Source organism: Colobus angolensis, unplaced genomic scaffold (assembly GCF_000951035.1).
Source record: "Colobus angolensis palliatus isolate OR3802 unplaced genomic scaffold, Cang.pa_1.0 Scaffold552, whole genome shotgun sequence".
Classification (NCBI taxonomy): domain Eukaryota; kingdom Metazoa; phylum Chordata; class Mammalia; order Primates; family Cercopithecidae; genus Colobus; species Colobus angolensis.
In genome coordinates this window covers 283,131-298,201 of record NW_012119066.1, presented here as the reverse complement: position 1 = coordinate 298,201, position 15,071 = coordinate 283,131, and the positions used below count along the sequence as shown (strand labels likewise).

Below are 15,071 nucleotides of genomic sequence, written 5' to 3'. Positions count from 1 at the left end.
GAGGGCCAGCCACACGGGAGCCACGCTCAGCCACGTCAGTTTTAGGCATTCTTCATCTTGACCTTTGGGAAAAAACATTTCCATACATTTGACCTCTCTCTCCACTCCTCGTTCCAGCTCTAAGTAATAGCTTGTTGTTAAATCCCACATATTTGCTAGGAGCTTTCACTGTATCAAGTGTCAGCTGAAGGCCAGGATTCCAGTGAAGCCGCCAGAATGTCTCCCTCCTGCTGTCTTTAGGGACAGCCTGTGTCAGGGTAGCCAAGGCCCCAGCCCCCTGAATGGGCCCTGTGGCAGCTCCCACTGTCCACGCCCCAGGTTCCTTGACTGAGCCCTCCCGAGCCTCCAGACCCCCAGCGCTGTGGGTTGCTTTACGTTGGACTCACACAGGGCAGTCGGTGGAGGCCGGCACAGATGGGATGGTGAGCCTTAGACCGCTGTGGTGCACGTGTGTGTGCTCTGCATGGTGTGCACTCTCAGCCCAGCCTTCAGCCTCTGCCCAGCAGACAAAACACAGTCTCCTCGGTCTCTCCTGGCCAAACACATTGCCCCCCTTTCACTGGAGTATGGCTTGAGCAGCTCCAGGACATTGGGAGGTGGAGATCCAAGTGCCGGGGCAGGCTCCAGGCAGGCCACCCTCCTAGTGTGGCCTCACCGTGGCTCTAGCTGCACTTTGCTTGTGCTGTGCTGGTTTGGGAAAGCTTGGCTATTTGTGGAGCATTTATCAGAACAGGACAGCAGGCATGGTAACAAGAGCAGGACCAGTGTGTGCCTATCGTCTTACGTACTCACTCTTCCCGCTGCTGCAGAGCCGAGTGCCCAGTGCCTGGGAGCACAGAAGTGCCCGCCCAGCCCCTGCTGGTGCTACAGGGTCACCCCTGCCCTTTGTCAGCTCCCAGGATCCCCTGACAAAGGTGGCACATGGGGGATTGAGAAAAACACAGGTTTACCGCCAGCCAGACCTCAAGTGTTAAATCTGTTATTCTTCTCATACCACTGTGGAAATGTTTCAGGAAACCGTTGTCACTTGATATTAAAGTGTAGATTAAAAAACAATAAAATCATCCCAAAAGGCAGCTCCCCAAAGGAGCAAAGTTATGGTTTGGTGTGTAAGTTTCCTGACTTTTTGCCATGAAAATACATGTATCACTGTCAGAAATTAGATAAGCCTTCATATGCAAGGCTCTCACCTCCATTTCCACTCTGCATACCCTACATGGCCCTTCAGGCCTCGCCATGGAGACCACAGCACAGGCGGCGGTGGGGCGTTCTGTTTCCTCATCAGCCTGCCAGCCGTACGCTGTGGGACATTTTAGCTTGCATCAGGAGCACAGGTTTTTCATATCATAAACAGTGCTGCTGTGAAATCCTTACCTGTACCTCCATTCTGACTTGTCTGATTATCATTATTTTATATATGTATGTATGTATGTGTGTGTGTGTGTATATATGTGTGTGTGTGTATATATGTGTGTGTGTGTGTGTGTGTGTGTGTGTATATGTATTTTTGAGACAGAGTCTTGCTCTGTCGCCCAGGCTGGAGTGCAGTGGCATGATCTCGACTCACTGCAACCTCCACCTTGGGTTCAAGCGATTCTCCTGCCTCGGCCTCCCAATAACTGGGATTACAGGTGCCCGCCACCATGCCCAGCTACATTTTGTATTTTTAGTAGAGACGGGGTTTCACCATGTTGGCTAGGCTGGTCTCAAACTCCAGACCTCAAGTGATCTGCCTGCCTTGGCCTCCCAAAGTGCTGGGATTACAGGCGTGAGCCACCGTGCCTGGCCTGTCTGATTATTTTAGGCTTCATTCTTAACAGGAAACTGCTGGGGCTACAGGCTTTTTTTCCTTCTCTGTCTCTGTCTCTCTGTCTCTTTCTATTTCTGTCTGTCTACCTCTGTCTCTCTCTGTGTCTCTGTGTCTTCCTGTCTGTCTCTCCCCCTCTAGAATGGAGAACAGCGTTGTCTACAAGCCCAAATCACCAAGACGTGGGGCTGACTGTGTGAGAACTTCTCCGGCCCCCCATTCCCCTCCCTATTCTGTGCACTGGGGCCCTGCCCCCACCAGCCCTCCACACAGCACGGGCATGTCACGAGGGCCATGCCCTGCAGGACCTGAGTTTGCAGGCTTCTCTGGTACTAACTATGGCAGAATGGGACAGAAACCGGGGGACTGTGGGTCCACTAGCCCAAGCCAGGAGTGAGGGCTTTCCCTGCAGGGAGCACACTGGGGTCCTCCGTGTCCTATGAGTGGGATCAGGAGGTGTAACTCCCCTCCAGTGGTCCAGCAGGGTAGTCACCTGCCCCAGGAAGCACCTGTGCATGTCAGCAAAGCCAAGACAGGTGGGTCCGTCTAGGTCCTCGGCTTCCTTGGCCATTCCACAGCGTGCAGCTCAATGAACAATGGCATTCCCTCTGAAGCACCGTCTCCCCTGGACTGTGGTTCTCCTTCTGTTTCTCAGACTGCCCCATCTTGGCCTCCTTCAGGGCCCTCTTCTGGGTGACGTCCCGCAGGCGGGACCAGGGTGTCCTCCCTCCTCACTGTCTCCCAGGCCACAGCACCATCTACCCCATTGGCTTCAGGACAATTATCACGAGCCTTTGTTGAGGGCCTATTCTGTCGACTTAGAGTGACTGCTTTATAGACTATGGATGGTCTTACTTCATAGTACAGCTGTGTAGACCATGCGAGCCTCCACCACCCCATCTTCTCATGTCTTGGGGGCTCTGTCCTCCACTGCTTCATTTCTATAGTCTTGGGAGCTTTGATTCAGGTTTCATCTGGTTTTTCAGTTTTTTCAGGCAGGAGGGTAAACCTGGCCCGTTACCATTATGATCAGAGCAGAAGTTCATGACCCTTAATGGACACGATGATAGATCGGAGGCTCACAGGTGCCATCTTGGCTACGGTCACACAAACAGGTCACACACCTGGGAGCTAAGGGCTTTGCCACGAGACTGCATTGCCTCGTAGATCAGCTATATATACATGACCCCAGATCTTCTGCCCAAGCCAATGCCCTCTGAGTTCCTGGTTGGCGTCACCAGCACCCTCATCATCTACACTGAGACGTTTCCAGGCACACCAAATACTGCGTGTCCAGCAGCGAGCTCATGGCCTCTCTGGTCTCTTGCTCCTGTCTCTCCAGCAGCATCTCCATCTGGCCAAGGCTTGAAACTCAGCCCATGCTCCTCCCTCAATGTCCTTCAGACCTATTCTTGTTGGTGGAGAAGGGAATGATGGCCCCCACACATATCCAAGTGCTGATCCCAGAACCTGAGAATGTGTCATCTGACGTGGCAAATGGGAAAAGACCCTGAGATGGAGATGCCCCTGGATCACCTGGGCCACCTCAGCCACAAAGGCCCTCCCGAGAAGGAAGCAGAGGCCAGAGTTAGGGAAGGGGATGGGGTAATAGAAGCAGAGGCGAGAGAGAGGAAGACGCACCACTGCTGGCCTTAATGTGGAGGGGACCAAGGAACGTAGGCAGCCTCTAGAAGCTGCAAAGGCAGGGAATGGAGTCTCCTCCAGACTCCCAGAGGGAACACAGCCCTGCCTCACCTTGATTTTAGAACTTCTGACTTCAAGACCTGTGTGATTGTAAGCCCCTGAGTCTGTGGCTGGCTGTTCGTTTCAGCAGCTGTGAGGAACTTACACCACGGTGTGGTGGCTAAGCACGTGGCCTCTGCATAGGCTGAGTTCAAAATACCCATCTGCAGGCTTGCGAAGGTTGAAAGCATTGTTCTGGGGAAGTGCCCAGAGCTGGGCCCAGCCATGGTAGGCTCTGCACAGGGTGAGTGCTTCGGTCACAGGTGCTACAGTCGCGGCTGCTATTCCTACTAACAGGCCCCTGAGCGCGTCCAGATCCCCTCCTGGCTCCCTTGCCGTCTGCCGGTGCAGGCTGGGCTCCCTCGTACTTCCTGATGGGTTCCCTGCAAAGCTGGCAGGTCCTGGCCTGTGGCTGCCTTCTCCCTGCCCATCTTGCAGGGATTCCGAGCCCTCAGAGTGAAGACCCTCTCGGGAGGCCCCGCACAGCCTGTCCTCATCCCATGGGGATACTGCCCCCTTTGCCTCCAAACCCTCACTCCCTCTGGCCTCCCACATTAGCCGGCCCAGGCTCCTCTAGGCCCACCACCCACCCTCACCACCTCCCTGCCGTGGCTTGAGTGTCCCCTCTGAAATTCATGTTGAAATTTAATCCCCCAGGCGCAGCGCTGAGAGGTGGAGCCTTTAAAAGGCAGTTAGGTCATGAGGGCAAGGCTGAATCATCACTCGTGGATCCCTGGGCTCATGGGAGCGGGGCTGGTGGCTTTCTAAGAAGAAGGAGCAGGACCTGAGCCAGCACGCTCAGCCCCCTCGTCATGCAGTGCTCTGTGGAGTCCCCACCAGCAAGAAGGCTGTCACCAGAAGTGGCCATGCGGCATTACACTTTTCAAGTCTCCAGAACTATAAGAAATAAATTCCTTTTCGTTATAAATTACCCAGTTTTAAGTATTCTGTCGTGAGCAACACTAAACAGACTAAGACATTCCCTAGCAAGCCTGCCTCATGCCTTTGGAAGCCCTCCCAGCCACGCCCAGTCCAGGTTGGGTACCTGTGTAAGGGGCCTGTGCGCACTGAACTTCCTGTTCTCCTGCATGCTTAGAATTACATGTCCAAGCCAGGCACAGTGGCTCACGCCTGTAATCCCAGCACTTTGGGAGGCTAATGAGGGCAGATCACCTGAGGTCAGGAGTTCAAGACTAGCCTGGCCAAAATGGTGAAACCCTGTTTCTATTAAAAATACAAAATAGCTCGGCTCACTGCAACCTCCGTCTCCTGGGTTCAAGCAATTTTCCTGCCTCAGCCTCCCCAGTAGCTGGGATTACAGGCATGCGCCATCACGCCTGGCTAATTTTTGTATTTTTAGTAGAGATGGGGTTTCACCATATTGGCCAGGCTGGTCTCGAACTCCTGACCTCATGATCTGCCCTCCTCAGCCTCCCAAAATTCTGGGATTACAGGTGTGAGCCACTGCACTCGATATTGTGCCACTGCACTCCAGCCTGGGTGACAGAGCAAGACTCTGTCTCAAAACAACAACAGCAAACAAAATAATAGCTGGGAGTGATAGTGTGCACCTGTAATCCCAGCTACTCAGGAGGCTAAGGCAGGAGAATTGCTTGAGCCCAGAAGCAGAGGTTCCAGTGAGCCGAGATCACGCCACTGCACTCCAGCCTGGGCGACAGAGTGAGACTCCGTCTCAAAAAAATGTCCAGTGTTTGGCCACCTGGATTGCAAGTCCCACACAGTCACAGGCCATGGTGTTCCCCATGGGGGCCCAGGGCCAGTTCCGACTGCCAGGTCATCGCGTGTCGTGTAGCCTGTTGTCCCTGTGCTGGAACTGCTTGGTGACTATTTGAATGGGTGAGTGAATGACCCTAAGATCCTTCCTACACATTTCTTCAGTGGACACTGGAGAAAGCGGCACGGGGACACCCTCTCCTCTGCACAGATGCCTGGGGCAGGGAGGGCCTGGTGGAGAGTGAGGTGGCAGCTTCTCCTTCTCCCTCCCTTGGGGTGTCTCTGCCCTCATACTCACTCTCCAGCCCCCACCTACACCTCCATGGATGGTGACCCATGATCCGGACCGGCTCTGGGGAGTTTTCTAGAAGGAAAGTGATCCTGGCATTGTTGGGGATGCCTCCTGGTCCCTGGCTCCCTCCATGGAGATGGCAGATGTCCCGGGCAGACAGAAGACCCTGGAATCCATCCGTGGGAAGGAATGCCCCCTTCCAGCCCTGTTCCCACACGGTGCTCAGCCTTTCCTGCTTCTTCATGTAGCCGAGGGACGAGGTCCGTGAGGGGCTGCCCTCTGGACACCTGGCTCTCTCAGGAGCCTTTGAAAATCAAAGATTTCTCTCGCAGTGTCTGCATTGCAATGGAAGTCATTTGAGACGTGGTTACCCTAGAGACATGAGGGGAGTCTCTCGGTTGCACCTGCTCATTCTGCCAGGCGCACTGCGTTTAAACAGGAGGAAGAAATCATTTCTGACTTTGTAGATGCTGCCCGCGTAGCATGGTTTTAGGCTCTGCTCTTGATCACTGGTCAGAGAGGGCTGTGACCAGCCAGACAGGGGCAAGTGGGTGGCCGGCAGCATGGAGAGGTTATCAGTTAAGCAAGGCCAGACCTGGTCAGTCAGTGAGTGATGAGAAAGCTGAGAAGCTTCTTGCTCCTAAACTAAGAAGGTGGTGTGAGGCCAGTCAGGGTACAGGGCTGGCTGCCTGCCTGGGGCAACTTCCAGGTGGCTCTCCCTCCCATCTGTGTGGTCTCTGCTTCTAGTGCCTTTCACTCACCTGAGGACACACACTGGGGACACAGGCACCTTCCCCATTCAGAGCCAGGCAGCCCCCACACCCCGCCAAACCTGTCTTTGTCCAAGGTACCTGTAACCTGGCCGCGTCCTCTACTCCAGTTTCTGCCGGGACCCCTATTCTGCCCCTCGTCAGGCCTAAATGGGATCCTCGAGGAAGGGAGGAGACCCCTGGCTCCCTCGTTGAAGGGAGATGGACCCCTTCCTGCTCCAGGCTCCCCGACAGCCCCTCTGATGGGGTATCCTGGGGCTTCCAGAGCAGTACCACAAACTTAGGTGGCTAAAAGCAACAGAAAGTTGTTCTCTCACAGCTCTGGAGGTCGGAAGCCCCAGGTCAAGGTGTGGGCAGGTCTAGTTCCTCCCGAGGCTGAGGGGAGTCTGTTCGGGGGCTCCCTCCTGGCTTTGGTGGCTGCTGGCATCCTCAGCACCCCTTGGCTTGTGGATGCATCACTCCCGTCTCTGCTCCATCCTTGAATGAGCTTCCTTCCCCTCCACATCCTGCTCCTCTTCCTCTGTCTTGTAAGGATACTCGTCATTGGATTTGGGGCCCGCTCTAATCAAGGATGATCTATTCTCAGGCTCCTTACCTCACATTGGCAAAGACCCCTATTCCAGATAAGACCACAAGCACTGGTGCCAGGGCTGGGACTCGGACAGATGTTTGGGAGGGACACAGGTCAGACCCCTCTGCCATCAAATGCCTCTGAACAGGAAGACAGGACACTGTCCTAGGGAAGGCCGGGGCAAGGCGAGCAAGCTGGGTGGTAGGGGGACCTGGGGGCAGCTCTGCCCTGCACGGGCTGGGGCTGAGGATTCTCCATGTAGGAATTTCCTTGGCAAGACCATGATGCCACCCAGATTCCTCCCTCAGCTGCCCCACTGCCCCCGGAGAGCACAGCGCACCACTGATGCTGACCGTTCCTCGGGTCATCTCCTCGCTTAAAAAACCCTTGAAGCTTGGAGCACTTTGGGGTCTTGGGGGAAGGGGGTCGTCCTGTGACTCCCTATCCTCTTGGCCTGCTGCTCTGTCTGCTGTCATGGGACTAATTTTCTTTAGGGATTAATCTCCAGTTCCTGGGGATGCTCTTTTTAAATAAGCTCTGTTTCATAGCATGAAAGATTTCGTGTGGATTTTTTTAAACAAACACAATAATAATTAATTCAAGGTCTAAGAATAAAGCCAGGTCTGGAACATGGCCTCTCTGCTTCCTGACTATAGCGTGATGCTGACCAGCCTGGACGCAGGCCGTAGAAGGCTCCCTGAGCTGCTGGGAAGGGGCTCTTGAAAACCACCTCAGGGCAGGGGTCCTGGGCTGCCAGGCTCCCTCCCATGGTTGGAGAACCATTTTGACAGTCCAGGTAGGCACAGCACTTTGGAGGCCAAACAGCCAGGCAGCTGGGGAAGCACAGGCACCTGTGGATGCAGCCTCACCTTGCATTTCTCTTTCCCTTGGATGGAGTCTCTGTCTCCTCACTCCTGTCCCCTCTTGTCTGTTTCCAGGATGCCTCCTCCTCAGCAGGATCTACCCCTACAGCTGTCCCACGAGCTGCCTCGGTGTCTGGAGAGCAGGGCACGCCTCCCAAGGTCCAGCTGCCCCTCAACGTGTGAGCTGCCCTTTGTGTCTGTCGGGGTCCCCTGCCTGCAGCCCTCCCTCCCGCCTGGGCTGGCCTGTCCACGTGTGGTTTCCGCAGGGTTTTCCCATTTGTTACTAGTTGGCCAGAATAGTTATGTGCATCTAATAACACCACTGAAAGGAGAGTGTGGAAGACAAAAGTCTAGCAGTTCCTTTTGATGTTGATGTTTCTAGGACCTTTCTTCTAAGCAGGGAGGATATTCAGAGTATTCACAATGCAGGTGCCAGTCAACAGGAGAGGAGCCAGCCGTAGTGTGGAGCAGGCTCTCCATAGCATGGAAAGTCCGAGATTTGGGGGGAGAGGCAGGAGGGAAGCAGGTGTGCAGAGCAGCAGGTAGTCTAGGAGCTTGGGCAGCCAGTAGTCACCAACTGCTTAGAAGTGCTTCTGTGTTTCAGCCTCCATCCCAGGGCCACACCAGCGCATGCCAGCTGCATCTCATCCCCAAATATAACCAGATGAATCAGTGCTAGGAAGTGAGATACTTATCTTGTTTAGAACATCTGCCCAGTTAAATTACAGCTCTTAACAGATAAGTGCAATTTTGAAATTCCCCATTTAAATCATGCTCTGAAGAATTAGACTCCCTTTTGCTCTTGTGTTTGGCAGAGCTCAGTCACTGGAATGACTGTGTTAAGGTGAAGTCTATGAACTTGGCAAACAATATGACAAATACAGAAAGCTCTGTCAATACAGGCTGGGTCAGAAGTCAGAGGGACACTCAGAACCTGTGTTGTTGCAGAACAGGATGTATTTCTTTTTTTTTTTTTATTTTGAGATGGAGTCTTGCTCTGTCTCCCAGGCTGGAGTGCAGTGGTGCAATCTCGGCTCACTGCAAGCTCCGTACCCCAGGTTCACGCCATTGTCCTCCCTTAGCCTCCCAAGTAGCTGGGACTACAGGTGCCCGCCACCACGCCCGGCTAAATTTTTGTGTTTTTAGTGGAGACGGGATTTCACCATGTTAGCCAGGATGGTCTTGATCTCCTGATCTTGTGATCCGCCTGACTCGGCCTCCCAAAATTCTGGGATTACAGGCATGAGGCACTGCACCCGGCCGAACAGGATGTATTTCAAGCAAAAAAGTATTTTGAAGAGCAACTTGCCAAGCTTCAAAAGGTCTAGAAGTAGCTCAGCTGCTGGCACACGCTCAGCCACCTCTAAGCCCAGTGGAAATGCCAGCCTTTCTCCAGTGGTCGGCAAGAAAGCTCCCAATATCCTCCCACTGTGATTAACCAATGTAATGAAAGGAATTTGAAATGTGCCTATTTTTTACATAGCTTCCTGAGCAGGCTACTTCCAGATGCCTTGAGACTGATACTCAAGTTTTCACCAGCACTGGACAAAAAAAAATATTGCCTCCATCTCCTGCCATGTTCCTAGCTCAGTTCTGGTAGCTTCAGGCAAAGCTGGTGCCAAGGAGGCACATGGGAGGGTGGGGGGTGGTGAGTCCACTCCTCTTGAAGAATTGGATGCAGAATGCTATCTGAGGGAAGAAATCTCCACCCACAGGGGATGGCCCTGATGGAGTTTCCCAAACGAGAGGCAGGACGCAGGTCAGGTTGCTGAGGCCATGAGTGCTTCAAGGGCAAAGCCCAGATGGGTTTGTTTTGGAGTCCCCATGACCAGCTGAATGCCTGGTCACAGGCTCTCAGTAGCTGCCACTTGTTGTATGTGAGCAAAGGCCTCCCTTTCCTGGGTGCAGAGGGCTCCCCAGTGTGAGGCGAGCTCAAGGATTAGCCATCCGAGAAGGCTGCTCTGTCCTGGAGACCCAAAAGCTAACAGTTCCAGGCATGTCGCCCCTCAAGAGTTGTGAATATTCTGGAGGCCTCAACCGTGGACACACCTCCCTGTCCCAGATGGCTTCTGAATTTGGTGCAGGTGTGGAGGGACCTCTTCTTCACCCAGTTCCCCTGCCCTGGGGGACAAGGTTGCTGTGACCTCTAGCCCTCCACCGTCTCCCTCTGGGCTTCTCCCCCAGGGGAGGGTACTTTCCACTCAGCTTGAGATTTGGGTAAGAGGGAAGGATCGGACAACATCCTTCTAAGGATGACAAGGATTTAGGTAGGAATGTGTCTGCAGGTGACACAGTGGCCCTCCATGCAGCAGCTGGATCATGGGCAGCATGACCTGTGACTGGTGATGGTCCGTTCCATGTGTGTTCGTGGCTGTTATACTGAGTAGCAGTCACACGCCAGGTAACATTACATATGTAATGCATGATGCATTCTGCAAACATGACATCCTTTATTTTATCCCCAGAGAGGAAAAGATCAGACTGACCTCATCAGTTTATGAGGGAGGGGATTAGCCTGACTGCTCACCTGTCCTCTTCCGCTGTAAGACGCTGACATTCCCACACGTACCCTACCTGTGGCAGGTACCTGGGGTGGGGGTCTGATCTAACCATTGTTCCCAAAATAGTATCTGTAAGTCACGTTCAGAAGTCTGAAATTGAACATGAGATGTGCTGTCATTGCAAAAACAACCACAGCAAACAACAGTGCACTGCTGCCCGGAGAATGATGGCTTGGGGTCTCCAGCCAGGGCCCAGATGGGGCTGATGTGAAAGTCAGCCATGGAATGACTTCAGGAGACCTCGTTCCTGATCTTTGTAATTGCATAGCTTTGACCTCTCCAGGCCACATCATGTGCGCTGAAACATGAGCCCTTGAGATTAAGAGGCCTGATCCCGCACGGTTAGCATGTCGATGGCTGGATGTTGTTCTTGCCCCTTCTTCCAGCATGTGAAAGGCTTCCATCGCATGGATTCCCTAAGGGCTCAGTTGCCTGGAAACGCAAGAAGGGTCTCATTTTGCTCACCTAGTGCATGGAGGCGACTGTGAGTCTGCAGAGACATCTCTCATTCCTGCACCCCCTTTCCACCCCCTACTGTGTTGAGAATTCCACTGTCTGGCCCTGGGGCTTGTCCGCTATTCCTCTGACAGACCTGCTGTGATTTGGGGAAGCAGAAATATGAGTGTCTGCTCCTAGAGGCCATGCTCCTGGGCACGACCAACCCACCCAGAGAGTCTCAAGGTTGATGAAATGCTGTGAGTAGGTTGCCCCTGATTCGGAAGGGTTGATTCTCACCTCCACTTCTTCATGGGCATCTTAGAGCCACTGCCTGATGTGAAGAACCAGAGGCGGCAGGGAGAGGGCATAGGGCTACCCTGCAGGAGCCATCCGAGATGTCCCATCATCACCTACAGCAATGGAGGAGGTGGAGGAGGAGGAAGAAACAGGCATCAAACAGACATGCCTGGGTCTGGCCTGATCTGCGTGCCTGCAATCCGAGAGCATCGTAACTCTTGTCACAGAGCCTTGGTCTGGGACTGCATGTCAGCTTGCCATCACAGAAGGAAACTTCCACAGTTGATGGGTGCAGTTCATCACCTGAAGGGAAAACGAGGTACCCTGTGAGGTGCGTGACCACGCAGATGGCACCTGAGGGGCCTGGGAGTCCTATCCAGGAGCCCAGAGGAAGACTTAGGGAGAGGAAGGGGTTGGCCTGCAAAAGGGAAAGGGAAGCCCAGGGGAATGGTGGCCAGCAGTTTTCATCCTCCCCTGCTAGGGTGCAGACCAGGTCCCTGGATCTGGTGGTTGACATTGGTCATGTGAGACGTGCTCTCTTGTCATGGCAGGGATGACCTCGCAGGCCTTGATGTGATCAGGAGTGACTGCCTCATGACCCCACTGCCATTTGTGCATGTGGTCAAAAGGCCACCGAACCAGCCTCAATAACAACAGTCCCCACATTCTAGGACACAGGAAAAGGACTGCTGACCAAACCATGCCAACACAAGACAGGGGCACCTTCCGTTCCAAATCAGAGAACAGGCTGGTGCTGCACTCAGCCTGCAATGGACTGGATCAGCGTGAGTTCAAGACAACAGGACTCGGTAAAATAAGTCCCTGCCAGGCTTGGAACAAAGGCCTGGAGCAGCAAAATCACTCTGGGTACTACTCCCAAGAGGTGTCTTAGAGGCCAGCCATCCAGCCTCCTCTGACAGTGCCCAGCCTTGTGGTCAGCCTGGCCCCATGGTCAGCCCTTCCAGGCATTGGCGGCACCGTCCTCAGGATATTACAGACAGATGCGACCAAGAATATGAGAGTGAGCCTGAGAACCACCGGAGGGGTGAGTGCTCTTCATCTCCACCCCTGCCGCCTGCACCTCTAGAGAGAGGGCAGAGCTGGGACCTCAAGCAGGTGGGGAAGTGGAGGAGATGCAAGTGGAAAGAGCAGATAATTTTATTGAGAGAGTCTCTGGATGACATAGAGCCCAGCGGGCAAAGGTCAGAGATGTCTGAGGCCGCTGCAGGGCCAGTTGCGGTGGAAGGAAGGACATGCAGGCCCAGGTAGTAGCAGCACATCCCCAGTGATACCAGCATTGTCTAGGTTGGGTTTCCTGGAGGCAGACCCTGAGATGGGGAGGTTTGTGGGGAGTGCTCTCAGGACACAGCTGAGCTGTGGCTGAAGGGAAGCCTCGCTGATCCTCAGGGCTCTGGAGCCAAGACAGCCCTGCGGAGCTTCCCCATTGGAAGTGAGCCAGTGCTGGCTTCAGGCTGCCCTTTGAGGAGGTAGTCATGGGTGATGATGCACCCTGAGGGAAATTCCCAGCACAGCCACCACAGTGAGTGATCAGCCACTCATTGCCCTTCAGAGAACCGAGGCTGGGCATCCCTGGGCCCTGTCCAGTGGTGGGGCTTCAGCCTCAGAATGCGTCTGAAACACAGGCAAACCTCATTTCATTGCACTTCATTTTGTTGTGCCTCACAGATACTACATTTTTTTTTTTTTTTTTTTTAACAAATGTAAGCTTTGGGGCAACCCAGCATCCACAAAGTCTAGTGGTGCCATTTTTCCAACAGCGTGTGCTCACTTCGAGGCTCTGTGTCCCATTTTGCTAATTCTCATAATATTTCAGACTTTTTCATTATATCTTTATGGTGACGTGATCAGTGATTTTTGGTGTTACTGTTGGAATTGTTTGGGGCACCATGGACCATGCCCATATAAGACAGCGAACTTGCTCAATAAGTGATGTGTGTGTTCTGATGGCTGCAAGGACCCACCGTTCCCCCATCTCTCTTTCTCTCCTCAGGCCTACCTTTTCCCTGAGATACAACGACATTGAAATCAGGCCATTTAGTAACCCTACATGACCTCTAAGTGGTCAAGCAAAAGCTAGAGTCGAACATCTCTCACTTTCGGTCAAAAGTTAGAAATGATTAAGCTTGGCGAGGAAGTCATGTCAAAAGCTGAGATAGGCTGAAACTTGTGCCAAACAGTTATCTAAGTTGTCTATGAAAAGAGAAGTTATTAAAGGAAATTAAAAGTGGTACTCCAGGGAACACATGAATTTTAAGAAAGTGAAACAGCCTGATTGCTGATATGGAGAATGTTTGAGTGACCTGGATAGATCAGACCAACTGCAACATTCCCTTGAGTCAAAGCCTAATCCAGAGCAAGCCCTAACTCTCTTCAACTCCATGAACGCTGAGAGAGGTGAGGAAGCTAAAGGAGAAAAGTTTGAAGCTAGCAGAGGTTGGTTCATGAGGTTTAAAGAAAGAAACCATCTCTGTAACATAAAAGTACAAGGTAAAGCAGCAAGTGCTAATGGAAAAGCTGAAGCAAGTTATCCAGAAGATGTAGCTAAAATCACTGATGAAGGTGGCGACACTAAACAACAGATTTGCAGTGTGGACAAAATAGCTGTGTAGTGGACAATGATGCCATCTAGGACTTTAATAGCTAGAGAGGAGACATGAAGGCTTGGCTTCAAAGCTTTAAAAGACAGGCTGACTCTCTTTAGGGGCTAATGCAGCTGGTGACTTTAAGTGAAGCCAGTGTTCATTTACCATTCCGAGAACCCTAGGGCTCTTAAGAATTATGCTAAATCTACTCTGCCTGTGCTCTGTAAATGGGACAACCAAGCCTGGATGATAGCACACGTGTTTACAGCATAGTTTCCTGAATATTTTAAGTCCATTGTCAAGACCTACTGCTCAGAAAAAAGATTCCTTGTAAAATATTACTGCTCATTGACAGTGTACTTGGTTACCCGAGAGCTCTGATGGAGATGTACAAGGAGATGAATGTTGTTTTCATGCCTGCTGACCCAGCATTCATTCCTCAGCTCATGCATCAAGGAATAGTTTAGATTGTCAAGTGTTCTTATTTAGAAAGTACATTTGTTTTATTTATTTTTTGAGATGGAGTTTCACTCTGTTGTCCAGGCTGGAGTGCAGTGGCATGATCTCAGCTCACTGCAACCTCCGCCTCCTAGGTTCAAGCCATTCTCCTGCCTCAGCCTTCCAAGTAGCTGGAATTACACACGCGTGCCACCACACCTGGCTAATTTTTGTTTTTGTTTTTGTTTTTGTTTTTAATAGAGACAGGTTTTCGCCATGTTGGCTAGGCTGGTCTCTAACTCTTGGCCTCAAGTGATCCACCTGCCTTGGCCTCCCAAAGTGCTGGGATTACAATCGTGAGCTAGCGTGCCTGGCCAAGAAGTACTTTTCATAGGCTATAGCTACCATAGATGGTGATTTCTCTCATGGATCTGGGCAAAGTAAATTGAAAACCTTTTGGAAAAGATTCACCATTCTAGGGCCATTATGAACATTTGTGATTCATGGGGAGGTCAAAATATCAACATTAACAGGAGTTTTAAAGAAGGTTCTTCCAATCCTCGTGGATGACTTTGAGTGGTTGGTTCAAGACTTCAGCGGAGGAGGTCACTGCAGATGTGGAGAAACAGCAAGAGAACTAGAATTAGAAAGTGAACCTGAAGACGTGACTGAATTGCTGCAATCTCATGAGAAAACCTGAACAGAGGAGGAGTTGCTCCTTATGGATGGGCAAGAAAGTGGTTTCTTGAGAGAAAATCTACTCCTGGTGAAAATGGTGGGAACATCATTGAAATGACAACAAAGGGTTTAGAATAGCTTGTAAACAGTTGATAAAGCAGTAGCAGGGTTTAAGAGGATTGACTCCGGCCGGGCGCGGTGGCTCAAGCCTGTAATCCCAGCACTTTGGGAGGCCGAGACGGGTGGATCACGAGGTCAGGAGATCGAGACTATCCT

General features: G+C 52.2%; 1 protein-coding gene across 1 annotated transcript in view; it reads left to right on the top strand.

Annotated features, from left to right (window-relative positions):
- The window catches only part of SH3RF3 (SH3 domain containing ring finger 3), a gene marked incomplete at its 5' end in the record, with an annotated part of 373,789 nt that overhangs the window by 279,477 nt on the left and 79,241 nt on the right, over positions 1-15,071 (top strand). The window contains one exon of the mRNA XM_011961476.1: positions 7,856-7,959. Within this exon, the coding sequence (XP_011816866.1) occupies positions 7,856-7,959 (104 nt within the window). The remainder of the gene's footprint in view (positions 1-7,855; positions 7,960-15,071) is intronic.